The 17786-nt window shown below is 30.1% G+C and overlaps 2 protein-coding genes across 4 annotated transcripts in view; one reads left to right on the top strand and one right to left on the bottom strand.

Annotated features, from left to right (window-relative positions):
- LOC130444279 (ubiquinone biosynthesis monooxygenase COQ6, mitochondrial) overlaps window positions 1-17786 on the top strand; it is a 68794-nt gene that overhangs the window by 1808 nt on the left and 49200 nt on the right. The gene's annotated exons all lie outside the window — the stretch shown is intronic.
- LOC130444278 (transient receptor potential channel pyrexia) lies at window positions 917-16313 on the bottom strand. The gene is made up of 5 exons (XM_056779347.1): window positions 16242-16313; window positions 8817-9009; window positions 8496-8671; window positions 6538-6832; window positions 917-3772 (listed from the first exon to the last, which is right to left on the bottom strand). The coding sequence occupies exons 2-5, from the start codon at window positions 8997-8999 to the stop codon at window positions 1778-1780; spliced, it is 2649 nt and encodes an 882-aa protein (XP_056635325.1). The 5' UTR covers window positions 9000-9009; window positions 16242-16313; the 3' UTR covers window positions 917-1777.

Below are 17786 nucleotides of genomic sequence, written 5' to 3' on the forward strand. Positions count from 1 at the left end.
GATATTTTACTTCACATTTCCAGTCCGACATAGAGGGCATAAAAATTACTGGAAGTATCTACCTGCCCATCAAACAAAGAAACAAAATAAATCTAATTGTCTTTCTATTTTTCTACACAATTTTAAAAAATTTAGGTATATTTATTGATTTAATATATGTACTGTGGATATATTGGGTTATACAATAAAATTAATTTAAAGATAAATCTATTCTGCCTTCAATAATTGGTGGTAAAATCCTTTGGTAAAGTTTTAAGCCTGAATTATCCAGATTGAAAAATCATATTAAACTAACATTTGAATATCTGAAGATTGTAAAAGTTTATTCGACTGTTTTCCTATAGAAATATTTGTTGAGCAATGTATTACTTTTATATTTTCTATACAGTCATTAATGTACCTTGTACAGGAAAAAATTACAGAAGATTTGGATCTGATAGTAACTTTGGTGTTAGTCTATTGCAGAATTGATATGTAGCCACAATTTTATTACCAAAGGGTGCATGGTACAAAATATTCAAAGACACAATGGAACTCTAATAGTTTTATTAAAATATTTTTTCTTTCAGAATTGTTCCCACTGAAATGAAATAATTAATACTCTGTTTCAAGATGACCTATAATAGTTTGTTAAAAGGAATCATTAATTTTCTATAACAAATCTCAATACCAGTCCTATGGCCTTATTTCTAATCTTCAGAATTGCCAATGTTGCAAGCAAATTCCGAGACTATGATGCCAGAATTTCATGCCTATTGATAAAATGAAAGGGATAATTATTCACAATTTTCTTGTGTTCCACATTTAACTACACCCTTACAATTAATGGTCTCTTAGTGAAATATAACAATTGATGGCAACATTAACACTTCCAGTTTTGCCTGCCACAATATTCTAATTACTTGTTTGAAATAATGGACAAATTTCAAGGTTTGTACGTTTAAAGCTTCTATCAAATTTCCATGAATAAAAATCCAAGTTTGAGCATGAAAAACATCTAGAAGAATGTTCTAATTACAAATCTATTAAGATATTTCTTAAATCTATATTGGCGTGAACAGTTTTGTTTATATTTATTGAATAAAAGTGAATTGTTTAAAAATGGTTTTTAGTTAAGAACTTCATAGTGTAGATTTTGGCAGAAGAAAAGTTGATGCCTCTCAATTAAATCAATATTTGATATGCTTTTATTGAGGTCATGTTGAGGAGAATAAAAAAAAATTATTCTGTAATGTTTTTGTTTTCTAATCGATTTTTTTATTTACTTATTCTATTTAGTTTGGATACAATATTTATATAAAAAAGACATTTTTCTTGTTTTCTAGGATATGCCAATAAATACTACTTACCTAGACTAATTTAAAATATTTCATTAACCCAATTATTAAAAACTTTTTCTCAGTTATTTTTGTATAAAATATTTATTTGCTTGGAGGAAGAGTTGGGAGAGTGATAATCAATTTTTTGCTTGTCCAATATATATGTTCTATACCTTTGATTGATACAATATTTCTCCTAAAAAAGATACATAATTTTTTTGTTTTCTAGGATTACCTAGATACATATATTGACTGTTTTATTGTTTAACTCAAAATACTTCATTAATCCAATTATTATTAAAAATACCTTCTCAATTATTTTTGTGTAAGCTATTTGCTTAAAGGAAGATCTGTAAGAGTTATTTTCATTTTTTTTTCTTGTTCAATGTTCTATGCCTTTGATGCTGACCGTAGGTTATAGGTTTTAATTGTCTATAAGTAAAAAGACCTAAAATTTCTTACTTTGGTCCATTTAAAGTAAGGTAAATTTTATCAATTTTATGTTTCAATATTCGATTTTGTTCATAAAAATCTCGTGAAATATCATCAACTTGTTCCTTAAGTGTTATTAATTGATTTTTACTACCGTTTTTAGCTGCTTCACTGGTGTAAGAATTTAATCTAGAGAGAGATGGAGATATTATGTCATAGTAATAATAATCATTCATTTTTTTTGGCTTTTTGGGTTTGTCTTTCTTACTTACAACTATTTGATAAATGTTTTTTACCAAATCTTTAGGTATTCGCTCTTCTCTAGGATCATTAGGCCTTATATACAGAGCCCAGTGATATTGAGATCTCAAAAGTAATGCGTTGTTATGCAAGAATTTCATTATTTTTTTGGGTACGCAAGAGAGAAGTTTGGAAAACAGCATACTTTCTAAGTGAGCTACTAACTCTGCTTGGCGGACTAATCTATCAAGTCCAGCACTTCTTTGTAACTCCTGAATGTCACTAACAGCCAAACCTACTATCAAATTCGTGAGAATAATTGTAACTAAAATAACAAATCCCAGATACATTAAATGGGCCGTATAAGGATATCGTATTTTGTACTTCTCTTCTTCGGGGAAAAATACATCTTCATATTCCAACTCACCTGACATCATTATTATAACTTTAAGAAACACCCATTTTAAATCTTGAAAGGCTGGATAATTTGCAAAAATGACTCCAAAGCTCAAAGCAAAAGCCAAAAATAAACATATGTATGCCATCATAAATTTGGCATAGTTAACAGCGACAGTTGTAAACATTTGAATATATAAGCCGAACATTGGAAATCTGCCTACTATCATCATTAATTCTACCCAAGTAATGAATATACATATTGCTGCAACATGATGTTGCCAAGAGAATACATCTTGCCTTATATCCATGTTCGTCGTAGGTTGAACGCAACAAAATACTCCAAAAATAATGAGCCACTGCAATGCGTTTTCCCATTGTTTCATGTACGTTTGCCATGAATGCGCTATTTGGAATAACTCTTTCGCTAGTAGCAATAAAGTAAGTATAAGTAAAATGTAACCAAAAATTTTAACATATTCGGGAACCCAACAAGGATTTTTAAAACTTTTTGAAGAAGGACAATTTTTTAAAAATACTCCTATGGTGTAAAAAGTGAATAAAATCACAAACAAAGAATGAAAAAAGAGACTGAACAGAAAAAATTTCCGTATCCGTCTCCATTTTAAAAATAAGAAAGTTTCACACAATGGATGCTTTAAAACTTCTTTATGGCCAACTTCTATGAAGTTCAAAAGTAGTTCTGTTTCTTTATTACCCACTGTCGGAACGAGTACTCTAAAATCTAATTTCAGTTCGCAGTCAATATCGCCTATTTCGTGATCCACGACCTTTATAGAATTGTCAAACTTCATTATATACTTGTGTATGACACCAGGTGTTTTCCTTGTTATGAAAGTAAGCACTGATATTCCTCCATTGGTTCTCGCTGTAACATCTCCACCGTTATTTATTAGTAGCATTACACAATGGGAGTATTCATTCAGTGCAGCTAAATGTAAAGGCGTATAACCAAAAATATCAGGTTTGTTTACATTTGGTCTAGCGCCAAGCAGGATTCTTACACATTCGCACGATCTTGATGCTTTTACAATAGAACAATGTAACGGAGTTCTTCCATCTACGTCAGCAGCATTAGCGTCAGCTCCCTTTGATAAAAGTAGAGCAATTGTTTCAGAACATTGGGATAACGCTGCCAAATGTAAAGGCGTTTGATTTTTATAGTTTTTAGCGGAAACATTGGCTCCAACGTTTATAAGTAACTTCACACATTCTAAATCTCCGTCTTCGACAGCCAAATGTAGGGGAGTCATTTTTTCGGTACCACATTGTACATCGTTTGCAGCTCCATATTGTAGAAGTAATTTCATAATTTCAGAATTTCCAAGAGATGCTGCTACATGAAGGGGAGTTTCGCTGAAAACCTGAAACAATTAAAAATAATGAGTTTATTTAAACATAATGAAATGAATTTAAAAGATTTATGATCTTTGTGGAGACGTCTGTTTCTTCAGGAAGATCAGTGACTGAATGCAAAGTTATCATTGTTATGTACCTACTGTGGTATTGGTAAATGATAGGTGCCAAATATTGAAAAAAATATATAAGAGGCTATTGATGAAATAAAAGCTAATATTTAATAATGGAGTAGCTTAATAATGACAATTTATCTAATAAGCGATTCATTATTTAGATTGGTAAATAGACTACACAATTACAAATAATTGGTAACATTAGTGGATTTAGTCATTATTTTCCTTCCATATCTCTCCATATATCTTTCCCAGCTGGACCCGAAAATCTCCTGTAATTCTTTCAGGAAATTATCTAGACATGTTATTAATAATTAAACATCATATAAAGAATATACTAATGATCCAACTCTTGAAACAACTTATGAGTGAAATAAATTAATACAAAAAATTTGTCAATGAAAACCTAATTGACAAAGAAACCAAAGAGAAATTAAGAAACTATAATAACTGCATTTCTGCTAAATTCCACTGTTAACCAAAAATTCATAAATCAGCTAGATCAATTGTAGCATCAATTAACACTCCGATTAACCAAAATTTTAACAAAATATTATAATTATAACAATCGAATACTCATTTAAAATTAATGAAACTATCAATCGATTAATATATGTCTAACATCTTTACCACACTATTGGAGTGATGTAAGTAAAAATTGCTAAATTGATAAAGAAACTCTTATTAAAATTAAAAACATCCATTTTTAATAATACATAATTTTCTTATAATAATGAAAATTACCTACAAATATTTGGATCATAAATGGGCTATTCAACATCCCCAATTCTTGAAGATTATGTAATGGATTATATTTTGGAATTTGTTATATCTATTTTTCTTTTCAAATTATTCTTTATTAAAAAGTGTGTAGATGATATAATTTTATCCCTTTCATATAATGAAATTAGTAATTTGTTATTTTACTTCAATAGTTTTGATTCCCTTATACAATTCAGTCGAAGATAATAAAATGTCAATTAACTAGTATACGAAACCAATAATTTCTTGTATATATATATATATATATATATATATATATATATATATATATTTCATAGAAGAACCCTAAAGTACTTCACAAATTTTTTTATGAAAACTCATATCCTTTATATCTTGAAACGAATTCTATTTAATACATGTGACACCGACTGACACAATACGAGAGAACAATACTAGTTCTGACAATACTGTCTTATCTATTAATACACGTTTACTATATATAAAATCAGTTACTCTTAAACATTCAAGAATCTTTTAACAATATAATTTGAAACTGGCTTACACATAAAACTTGACACTCGAATGTGCATTCACTATAATGGGATAGAACATTAACTAATGAAGTGTCTAACACATAATTCCTTGTTTAAATTGTGATAAGAATTACATTGGTCAATCTATAAGATCACTGCCAAAGTTTTGACTACTGAAAACAACTACTAAAAATGCCTGTTCTTAGAAACAACATACATTGCTCAAAATTTTTAGTGTATTAATAAAAAATAACCCAAGTGTAATCTACGCCTAACTTTTAGATTTTGGAGAAACACATTTTGAAGGAAATTCAATGTCATCAGTTACCAACTATCATTATCGAACCTATAAAATTCAACTTTCTACATAACGACCTAACCTAATCTAACCTATAAAATTACAATGTTGTTCGTCTAATCTAACCAATGAAAATTTAGAACGATTTGAATAGCAACTTTAATCAATAAACTTGATATTTATCTCAATCCTCAAATTAGAATATTGATATCTGAATCTTTTGAATTTAATAATTTTTTTTAATGAAAAAACAAAATTAAGACACCGCAATTCTTAAATAATTAATGTAAGTAATTTTTAATACTGCTATATATTTATACATATTTTCACATTATACCGTCACCATAATTTCAGTCCCCGATGATGAATACATAAGTATTTGAAAGTTCGGAAAGAATATATATTAAACACTCTGGTGAGATGAATTAAAGTAGATTTTTATAGACAATTGTTCTCCCTACTATTATGTATGTTTCCAATAACTTTACTCATTGGAATTTCGATGAACAGTTCTCAAGTTACGTTTAGAACGGCAGATACATGTTTACCTATACAAAATAAATATTCATCATTGTTCTAAACAACTGATATAATTTTGAACTAGAGTAGTAAATAAAAAAGGTAAAATTATAAAATGTACAAGAATCTAATTTTGTTAATTGATAATGAAATTATTTGTCAAAAAGTGTAAGCATATGTACATGTTATTCTTGTATAAAATACAATTCAATTAATACATTCAAACACCTAAGTTTATTTAGTTTTTATTTGTGCTGCTGATAATGAGAAATTTACTACCCTTCTGGAATTTCTATGATATTACGAAACAACAACATCAAATAAGCTCTGGATGTCGATGGGCGGAGATTGTCACAGCGCATTTGAAAATTGTCAAGGTGGAGTGCCAAACTAGGATGATCGAGTTGACATTTTCAACTTCCAAAACATGTGCTTCTGTATGCGATGTTTTATAATACATTAAACTAGCTTATGCCCATTTCGATATTGATTCTGTATTGGATGTACATTTGTAGCAAACAGTGTCATTACTAATTCATTCTTAGGAGAAAAGAAAAAACGTTTCATTGAAACTTCAAACTCACCTGACACGGATTGGGTATAGCTCCATTTTCCAAAAGCTCTTTAACACAATCAGTAGCATTGCTCTGAACAGCAAAATATAAAGGAGCTTTGTATGCACCGCTGCTGAGACCCGCGTTTACATTAGCTTCTTTTTTCAACAAGATTTTGATACAATTCAAATCTCCCGCACCTGCCGCACAGTGTAATGGGGTGATTTGCTTGGTTTTATCCCAAGCATTTATATTACAATCCGTATTCAATAACAGATTGAGGCAATCACTTTTACCACCATATGCTGCTAGATGTAGGGCGGTCCTGAAATAAAAAAAATTATGATCTTTAATATTATCTTGTGAAATGCTTGCAGATGACATTTTAGTTACAATACAATGTCAAAAAACTAAATGAAACCAAGTATGTATTACCCGAATATTCATAAAAACCAAGTGAATTTAATATTTACCTGTTTATCTGACTAGTTATGAGGGTGATTACTTTCCAAAAAAAAATATTTTTTTCGGTGATCAAGCAAAATATTAATCTACATAAAAAAAATCTTATCGAGTTTGAGCTCTATAACAATTTTAAGTACTTTTATTTTATGCTCTACGAAATCGCTTTAGAGTTTTTTTGTGTAATTCGCGCTGGTTCGCCAATAGGAGTCGTTAAAGCACTAAATTTCCTCCTATCGTGCGAGTTACACAAAAAAACTAAAGCGATTTCGTAGAGCATAAACTTCCCCACAAGATCCATCAAACTAATTTGCATTATAAAAAATTTCTCGCATGTAATTCAAATGGTAAAATTTTAATATTTAAATTGTACGTACTTAAACTTTATATTAAGAGCTTAAACTTGCTGAGAATTTTTTTTCTATATGTAGATTAATATTTAGCTTGAGCACCGAAAAAAAATTTTTTTTCGTATTTTCGAGAATTTCACTTCAGTTGTTGGTTCCATTTTCTTCAGTTAACTGTAATTGAAAACTTGGTTTTTTGTTTTTTGTATCGCAGTCATCGAATCAGACAACATGACAAAGTCTAATTTGTTTCTACAGTTTTAACTATATCTGTGATCATTTTAAAGTAACTTCTGCAGCGACAATTAAATTTTAATCTGTTTTAGCTTTCTTAATAAGGGTTTGATGCCTTTTCCCTATTATTTTTCGTACATCTTATGTCGTCAAATTGGACCGAAAATAAACGTCTTTTTTTTCGATAATCACGTATAAGGCTTTAATCACAGGTTATTGAAAAAACAAGTACATTTTCCTTCACACTTTTACTTCTCCCACTTCTCAAGTTATCACGCAAGAAGTTTATCCGTACAGAGGTGGTACAGTTGCTGTTTGAGGAGGCTTTTTTTACTAAGCGAATACAGAATTGTAAGTGCTCCATGAAAATATGACTATGAGGATATAATTACAACAAATTTTTTTGTTTCACGCTGTTATTTCAACATTTTCCAATGTTTAGTAGATAATACTCTACTACATCATACAAAAATAAACGAAATCGCTACGGATCATTGTATCTCGAATTGTCTGACCTCAATCTTATGAAGCATGCTTGAAAACAGCTACAAAGAACCTTAAGCCTTAAGACTTATCGACAATGTTTATCCAGAATTTGGAAACAGATCGATCAATACTACTTCGAAGACCCTATTTATAGTACACCGAAACGTTATCAAGATGTTCATGTGTAATTTAATTTTCAATCAAATGTTTTTGTTCCAAACTGCAAATTTATTGCGCATAAGGACATAAAAACAAAAAGAAAATCATCCATTATACAATATGTAAACACATTGTGATTGAAAATCGCAATTAGCTAATACACAATATTCCCTTAACTTCTTTGGAGCTTATTTTCAATACTAGCTATGAAATTTTTACCTTATAGTTTCTTACTAGAAGAGCAATATTTTGTAGCTGGTATTTTGAATAATTTTCTTGGTGTAAGAAAGTCAACTTTACCTTCCACTTTCATCACAAGTTTCTAAATTTGGCATGCTTTCTAGAATTAATTCAAGTGCTTTGATATTCCCCAACCAAGTCGCCATAAGTAGTCCGGTATTTTTGTTTATTCCGATTATTGATTGGAGATTGTTCTTTTGTAACAGGTCATAGATCTCTTCAGCATCTGGTAAATTCTGAAATAAAATTTATGTATCACTTTAATCCAAACGTTTTCATTCAATTTATAAATCATTCGGAACAATGATGTTATATTACTGCTATGTAAAAAGATGTATATGGAAATAAGGTAGAATTGAACATGAAATTTTATGTATTTACCATTAGACTCTCCCAAATAGAAGATGCATTCCATATTTCTTGGTATGGTCTAGTACGTATTCTTTCCTCGATATTATCTTCAGATCCGTCATCTTCACTTGATATTGTTGAGGAATAGTGTTGCATTTCAATATCTTTATTTTCCCATCTGAATATGGACTCTTCGTTTTCACTAAGTACCATGTTCCTTTAACTGGCATAAATGTAAATATAGAATAAGAAAATATATGAATTTCTGCTTTATAAAAGGTTAAAGAATGTATTGAATTTTATGTAAATGATTTTCATTCCAAAAAATATATCATAAAATCGATGTTTTAAAACAATATCGATAAATTTATATGAATGGAACTACTATTATATAAAATTACGTTTAGTAATCGCTAGGTTCTAATGTTTTTCGCATATACGAGTATAACAGTATAACATGTTAAGCTTTTGTTCTGATGTGTGGCTCATAGACGACATTGCCTTTTTGATTTCAATGTCCTGACATCCTTTTGGATTCAATACATCTTGTGGATTTGATGCATTATAAACTCCTTAAATAAGGCTCAATTCATCGAATAGGCAGCAGCTCTATTCGTCAACTTCTTGGTATGACGAACAATCGAATTATACGATTAGTATGGTACCATCAACATTTTCCATGTACTTGTAATGTAAAAATGGATATTGATTTCCAAATTAATTTTTTGTCACCTAGTCGATATCAGCTTTTTAGCAGTTTTCAGAACAGGGAGGCTCCGTTTGTTTGAGTAGTACCATGAGTCCAAAATTTACGCTGTAAAAGCAATTCCCAAGTGACAACCATATTATAATAGTTTCCCATGTACGAGGATATATTGAAAAATTCTTAGCCTACTATAGAACAAAACAAAATTTCAATGTCAAAATATTTTATTACGCAACATATTCTCCTCTTAACTGGATACATTTATTACAGCGAACCTGCAACGTGTCTAGACCTTCTAAAAAAATGATTCTTCTTGCTCTGCACAACAGACCTCCACAATTTTTATTACCTCCTCGTTGGAAGATAATTTACGACCTTTACAAGAAACTTCTTAGGTCTTGGAAAACCAGAGTGTCCCCATTCCATCGATTGTTGCTTTGTTTCTGGATCGTAGAAATGTACTCAAGTCTCATCCATAGTAACAATTCGGTTTAAGAAATCTACATCGTTTTCAAATCGAACACAGATCTAACGCGATGCTTCTACCCTTGCACGCTTTTGGTCAACATTCAAACATTTGGGGATCCATTTTACAGCAATTTTTCTCATGTCCAAATTAACGTGAACTATATGATGAACGCGTTCGTATGAAATATTCAGTGCTTCAGATAAAACCATGTCATGAATTGCATCCATATTTTCGGGCACTGACACAGAAACTGGCCTTCCCGATCGGTCATCATCTTCAACGGAAAATTTACCTCTTTTGAAGTTTGCAGTCCAATTTTTCACTGTCACATACGAAGGACATTGATCACCAAGAGTATTAAGCATATCTTCGTAAATCTGCTTACCTCTTAACCCTTTTAAATACAGGTACTTGATGATGGCTCGATACTCCAATTTTTCGATTTTCACAATTTCGATGGACATCTTTTTTCTTTGAATTTATTGCGTCACTCTGGTTCACTTTTTTGACGTCAAATTTTACACTGACACTTCTAATAAGTTATTATTCGTTGCTATGGTAACGCAATATTTTGTTTATGCATGGAACTGGTCTAGGCTAACTAGATATCAATACGTATACGTGATGCCATGAACTTAGAATAAGATTCAAGAAGAATTGCACTTGTTTATTGTGAACGAGATCTTTTGCCACAGTACATGTGAAAATTACAAATATATCCATTTTTAGCGTCACATACATACCATTCTTATAAGTATCATATTTTATAATTTTCGATGCATAATAAATTTTGAAGGATAGCAATCCTCTCCATGGCATGATACTTCCATCCAATGCCAGTTCTTGTTGTCATTTTTGAAGAAATGCAACGCATAAATTCACACCCTCAAAAAACTGTTTTTAAAAAAATTAGATAATAGATTATTTCAGATCTTGTAAATATAAGGGTTTTCGAAAAAAGTTAGTTATAAATAACAGTTCCTTAGATTTTAATTCCTTATAAGTTTTTGTTTTATCATATTCTATCCTTTATATGTTCAGATTTGAGAAAAAATATTCAAAGTTTCAAATTTAAATTTTCAATGTTTCATCTCAATTCATTGGCCGAGAAGATAAGTGTAACCTAGGTATAAACATCCAGCTGAACCTCTGTCAAACCAAAAATACATGAAATGGATATATCCGACTAAATATAGACAATAAAAACAATACATAGTTTGATATTAAGGTTTTGGTACGTGAAAATACAGAAATTCATATAATATATTGTGACAAACATGTCCTCTGATATAGATCGTGGAGTTTTAATATGGATAAGGAGGATACCTTCAATTAATCTGGTAGGTGAAGAATAGAATATGGAGATATTGAATAAAAAACAACAGGCAGGTACAGGTCTAATGGATCCAAAGATTTTTTTTCTACTATCTATTCATCCCTTTTCCTCTTCATCTATTTCAATATTTTCATGGTAAGTGCAATTCCTTAACCAGTAAACCGTAAGGTTGTGGTTGAAATCTGTATTGAATAAATATTAGAATTTACATTATTATATTATAATATTATTATAGAAATTTATATATCTACATTACTACTAGTGACAGTCTCTTATGTATTTTGCAACCACTCTACATATTACACATTGAAGAACTAGTAGAAGATTCCTCCTCACAGACTTTTTCCTGGTCGTAATTCAATTCTGTGGTGGGTTACCTCATTTCGGGAGTGCGGAAGTGTCGCTAAACCCAGACCTGAACATCAAAGGATCACCAGAACTCCGGAAAATGTCGAAAGAGTGAAGTCAGTCAATTCTGCGCTCTCCTCGGCGGTCCGCAAACAAGCAGCTGCTCTGGGAATTTCTGACACCACTGTTCGGCGAATTCTCCACGAAGACCTTCATTTTCATCCTTATAAATTGGCTGTGCAAGTATTGACTGAACGCGATTTTGTTGCCCGTCAAAACGCATGTGAAGTGCTGCTTGACAACCTTCCTCAAGATACGGTCGTTTTTTTCAGTAACGAGGCTCATTTTCACTTTTCGGGCTGCGTCAAGAAACAAAATATGCGTTATTGGAGTGGTACAAATCCGCGTAAACTTCACCAGAAGCCACTTCATTGCGAACGAGTTACTGTCTGGTGTGCGATATTGATCATGGGAATAATTGGTCCTTATTTTTTTGAAGAAAACGAACGTGTAATTACTGTGATTGCAGCTCTTTACAGTAACATTATAATTTTGTCTTCCAAGCCTCGAACAAATGAACGATAAGGATGTGTGGTTTCAGCAAGATGGAGCCACAGCACGAGGTCCAATGGATTTGATGCGACATTTCCCCGGCCGCACTCATCTCTCTCGTTTATGAAGATCGACCACGGTCCATTGCTCACCTGAAGAACAACATTCGTGATGCCATTGCCAACATACCCATTGATATGCTGCGAAGAGTGGAGATGAACTTCCAAAATCGCCTAAATCAACGTATACATAATGGAGGTAGCCATTTAACAGATGTCATTTTCAGCACCGAATGAAAAAAAACTGGGACATTGTATTCTCAAATAAAAAAAATTAAAAACAATATCTGAAGTACTTTTGTTTTTATTAACCTTTCAAATAAGTAAGTTTCTTTGGCCCACCCTGTATTATATACGATATGGACAGTTTCTATAAATGGAAACTGTTCCGACTAAGGAAGACAGAATGGCAATGATTTCTCTATCTTCCGAGGTTCCAGCTCGGTTCTGCGCATTCTCAAGCATGAGTAGTATAGATAAAGTCTCCCGAATGAGAGAGAAAATAAATATTGTCGACACCGTAACGTAGGGACGTTTTTTTTTCATACCAACTGTATACATACATATATGTAAGTATTACATATATGTAATATTACATGTATGAGTTTTTACGAAGCAACTTTTTCAGTTTGAACGCATTGAATGAAATAGAAGTTTGTGTATATGTCAAATATTTCAATTCAATCTAATCCAGACTCCAATAATGCTTAAAAAGAGATAATGATGATTAATACTATAGTTTTCTAAGCAAAACATCACTATAGACAAACAAAAATAGAATAGAACTATAACATTACAACATTACACACTAAATAAAATCATCTGTCATCACATTTTCTATAATATTACTTTGTAATAAAGATTTCAAAGGCCGTTTCATAAATCTATACTATTTTTCAAATCCGTACGTATTGGAAAAGAAATAATTTATATTTCATAATACCATGGATCAACTTTACAAATAACAATATGGATTGAACGAATACTCAAGTTAGAACAATTATTCAAATTTTACTAGTGTATAGTAGCGGTTTTAGTAAAATTTTCGAAAAAGCAGTATCTTTGAGATTATTTGTCTAGTTTATCCGACGCTAGTTTTTCTTTGTAACACCTGAACTCTCTTGACTCGACGTCAGTATTTACATCCTAAATTTTGTTTTACTCTTGTAAATAGTTATATCAAATTGTTTATTACGTATTAGGAAATATTGGCAGATTTCGAGTAAGAGGAATGGGAAAATGACGAATAATTATGGAGAGACTTGTTCAGATAAACAGACAGGCGTACTTCAGCAAAGTGACCACAACAAAAAATCTTTTGCACCGGTCAATTTAAAACTTCTTCAGGTATCCCAAAATATTTTTAAGGAATTACGAACAAATCGAATAATCTAAATATCTATTTTGGATATCATATCGCAAATGAAAAAATAGAAGATCTAACTAAATTACTAGTGCTAAAATAATAATATAGAAGCATGTATGACAAATTAGCATTCATCTGATCACTTGCGACCGCCATCCAACTTCGAAGTCTTAAACATCCAAATTTCTGACAATTGATAAAAAGTTGATTCCGAGGCCATTGCTGGTCGCGAAAAAACCAAGCTTTGCAATGACGCCTGCTAAAACTGATCCCAAGGATCATATGGACCTCGTCTAATCACCCAAAGACATTGTTTTTCGCGTCACTGGAATTGTGGACAGTAGCTACAATATTATTGTGATAATTCACATTCTATTAACAATATTATTTATATGCCATCGTCCGTCTTAATTTTGTGCTTCTACTGAATATAATATCATTTTTTTCATTTTGGTGGAAAAACAACGAACCATTTCCATATCTGCATTTAAATATTAGATTTTGAAAAAATTATTTGATTGTACTATTGTATAATTCTAATAAACAACTAGTATTTTATTAAATACTAGTATTAGCAAAATTTTTTGTCTTTATTTCACTATCTATTTAAAAATCCACTGGTTATGGAAGAAATATTCTTTTTTCTCGTCTTAGACGATATGGCTTTCATTAACCGTCTCGTCCAACTTATATTTTCTTTCCTTTTTATTGTATGTTTACTACTAAAGGAATTTATTCTTTCCACTAACAAATAATTTCGTCTTTTCGAGTAAATCCTATCCAGATTTTCGTAATAAAAAATGAAACTTCAATAAAGCCTCCAAATTGTTTTTTATTTCATATATGATAAATGTAGGTTCATAAATCCTATTTTTAGTTGTTCTACTAAAACTGCTAGATTTGGAACACATATCAACCAAATCATTTCTTAGCTTTGTTAGTTAATACAAATTTTCAAAATATTCATACAATTTTCGATCTTTAGAACTTATTTTTTTTTATCTGTTTAAGTTAAATTTTTTTGAACAAAGTTGATTTGCAACATTATTTGGTATTACTAATAATTTCATTACAATTTTTTGAACACTTATTTATCATAACTACCTACTACTTAGTAAACAATTTTTATTAGAAGAAATAAATAACAATGAAAAGTCCTAAATTCAGTTTAAAATTGAAATAACCTATACGGACAATAAAGTAAGGAATCGTTTTAATGACATTTTGTAAATTCACCGATTATTGTTGGTGGTTGATGGTTCGAATTTATTTGAATAATACTCAACGTAACGCTAAACGCTTAGATCGGCACAATTCGGTATATATTCGAAAAACCAAAACAAAAATTTAATAAAACCATTAACCTTAAATTCCATTTGTTTATAATTTCAAAAATAATGCAGTGACATGCATAATTTTGTTTCTAGATATATAACGGACAAATTTATTAATAATGGCGATAGGCAATCGAGATAATTAATGTTCTCGTTTATTAATCGCCAATCTAATTCACGAGCTCATCACAAAACATGTATCGGCTGCACTTTTCACGAATTAACAATAAACTACAATCACTACTCAGACTTTGTTGAATTTTTCTTAATTATAGCTTTATTATCGTTAATCAATATTCTCAATTTACAATTAGTTAAATTTAAAAAATGAATTGATAAATTAATATCTGCATGTTGACAAATTTATATTTAAGTCTTCTTGACGGGAGTAATTTGCCAAGTATTAGTGGTTTTTCCCCAAGAGTAATTTAGCAGTATATGCAGCAAAGAATTATCTATATAACCCTCTGTTTCAGCTAATAACTGAAATGTCTATACCACTGTCATACAGTGAAGAGTTGCGAATACTCCCATTCCAAGCATTTTACCGCAACTGGGTGTGTGAAATATTTGTTATTTTTATAAAAAAGGGAAAAGGGATATTTGTTTCATTTTATTCTATTTATGCGAATAATTCACTCTGAAAGAAGAGCATGTCGGTGAAGAAAGTTGAATTTTACTCATTCTATAAATCTCTTGAAGTTCTTGTATATCAATTTACGTGTTATCACAAATTTTATTTTTCAATAGTACTCTTTATAACTATATTTGAAATAATCAAAATGTATCATTTTTTCTTCGAGACAACTTTGAAATTTTTCTATAAAAATGTGCATTTGAAAATTTGGGTACACTGAAATTGTATGTTTGTTAAATGAAATGTAAACTGTGTGTGTAAGTAAAACAGTCTACTTTTAGATAGTTCAATAAACAGAGAGGCAAACTGTATTTACTGGTTTCGGGTTTATTTGTTAGTAGATCCAATCAAGATTAATTATTAGTGAAGGGTATGGAAGTATATCCCCATTTATTCACTTAGGTTATTTTTGGATCTTTTTGTCAAGTTTGGAAAGTGTGTTGTCCCTGCTTCTTTTCATATATTAATGTAAATTCATTGATATAAAAAGAAATTACCACTCTCTAAATAAAATTACCAAGATATTATGCTTAAGATATGAAGTTTCAATGCCCAGTTATTGAAATTTATATTTGCAAAGTGGAAATTGATTTTATCTGGTATTTACTGCAAAATCTGTGTATTTTTAGTTTTGTTTATTACACTCACCACAACAAATTTATTAACACAATAAGTAACTGAAAATTTTCGATTGAATAGCTTTACGTTCACAGAGAAACTAAAAGCCAGGCATGCTAAGTGGGAATTGTGATGTGGCTATTTTTAAATATATTTAAAGAAATATACAAAATTCGCGAAAAAAATATTATAGTCCAATCACAAATATTTCATTGGGCTAGATGTCTACTTGTTTGTATTATTAAATGTTGAAAAATGAACAATATATTTAAGTGAAATTTACCACGTAGTCTTTCAATTATAAAATCTAATCATTCTTGAATTGAAACAATATCATGCAATTTATTCCATTTCCCCTCCTAATTTTCGAAGCTGTTTTTTTAACATTGATATGATTTGTTCTTGTTTAAATTAGATATCTGGTATAAATATGAATAACATAAAAAATTATCAGAATCTGTTAACTTCTTAATCACCACCTCATTCGAGTCAAATATTTTTTAAGTGGGCATTTTATTTAGGTATAAAATCTATAGAATTCAAAGTTTAATTGTAATTTTCATATCCTATTTAATCCTTTCTGTCCCACCTAAGATTATACAAAATAAAATTATATTTTATTAAAATTCATTATACGTAATTTATTTTACATAAAATAAAATGATCATAACGGTTGAAGCAGTTTGGCACACATAATGCAGGGCACAAATTAGAAGAGTATCTAATATCGCATTTGATGTTATTTGACGAACACATAACATATCTTCGTTGTGGACGCTGACGACAACGAGTAAGTGGAAATGTTGAAAGAGTATAAACAACAGGTTTATCACGAACTTCAATTTGTTGCCTTCGACGTCGTCTAGGAAGTGGCTCATTTGCATCCAATCTTTCGATATCTTCTAAACGCCTTTCCATGAAATAGTCAATTACAAATATTGAGTAGGTCAATGATGTCATATTTTGGACGCTAAATTGTTTGTAAACATAATGTGAATTCAATATTGCACATTGAAAAAAATGTATACCTAATTTCTTAAACCATGATTAGAGTTGTGGGTTTTCTGGAAAATTTTGAAACAGAAAATTTCCCGGAAAATTTTCCAAGCAACTAAATTAATATGGTATTGTAAAATTAAACTATAGTTCATTAAAGACTGCAAGTAAATGGAATTGGAGCTTTTCATCAACTATGGAATGGATATGATGCCCTTTTACCTCTTCAAACAAACAAACAAAAACAGACAAAAAAATCAAAATTAAATACTTATCAAAGCATAGAAATCGTGGTTTATAAATTTTTAATCATGTATAAAGCTGAAAAGTTAAAATGTAATAATTCTATAATAATTGTTATGCATGTATAATATCTCAGTGATTAATTAAATACAATATTGGAGCATATTTTATTTATTAAATTGATCAATGAATTTTTAAAATGAAAACAAAAGTATGTTCTAAAATAACGCATATTTCTGTTTAAAAAAAATGAATCTTTTTTGTTAAAGATTTTATGAAAAAGCTGAATTATTACAAAAGTGTATTTAAAATCGAAACAAATGACTAAAATTTATA

This window comes from Diorhabda sublineata, chromosome 5 (assembly GCF_026230105.1).
Source record: "Diorhabda sublineata isolate icDioSubl1.1 chromosome 5, icDioSubl1.1, whole genome shotgun sequence".
In the NCBI taxonomy this organism is placed as follows: Eukaryota; Metazoa; Arthropoda; class Insecta; order Coleoptera; family Chrysomelidae; genus Diorhabda; species Diorhabda sublineata.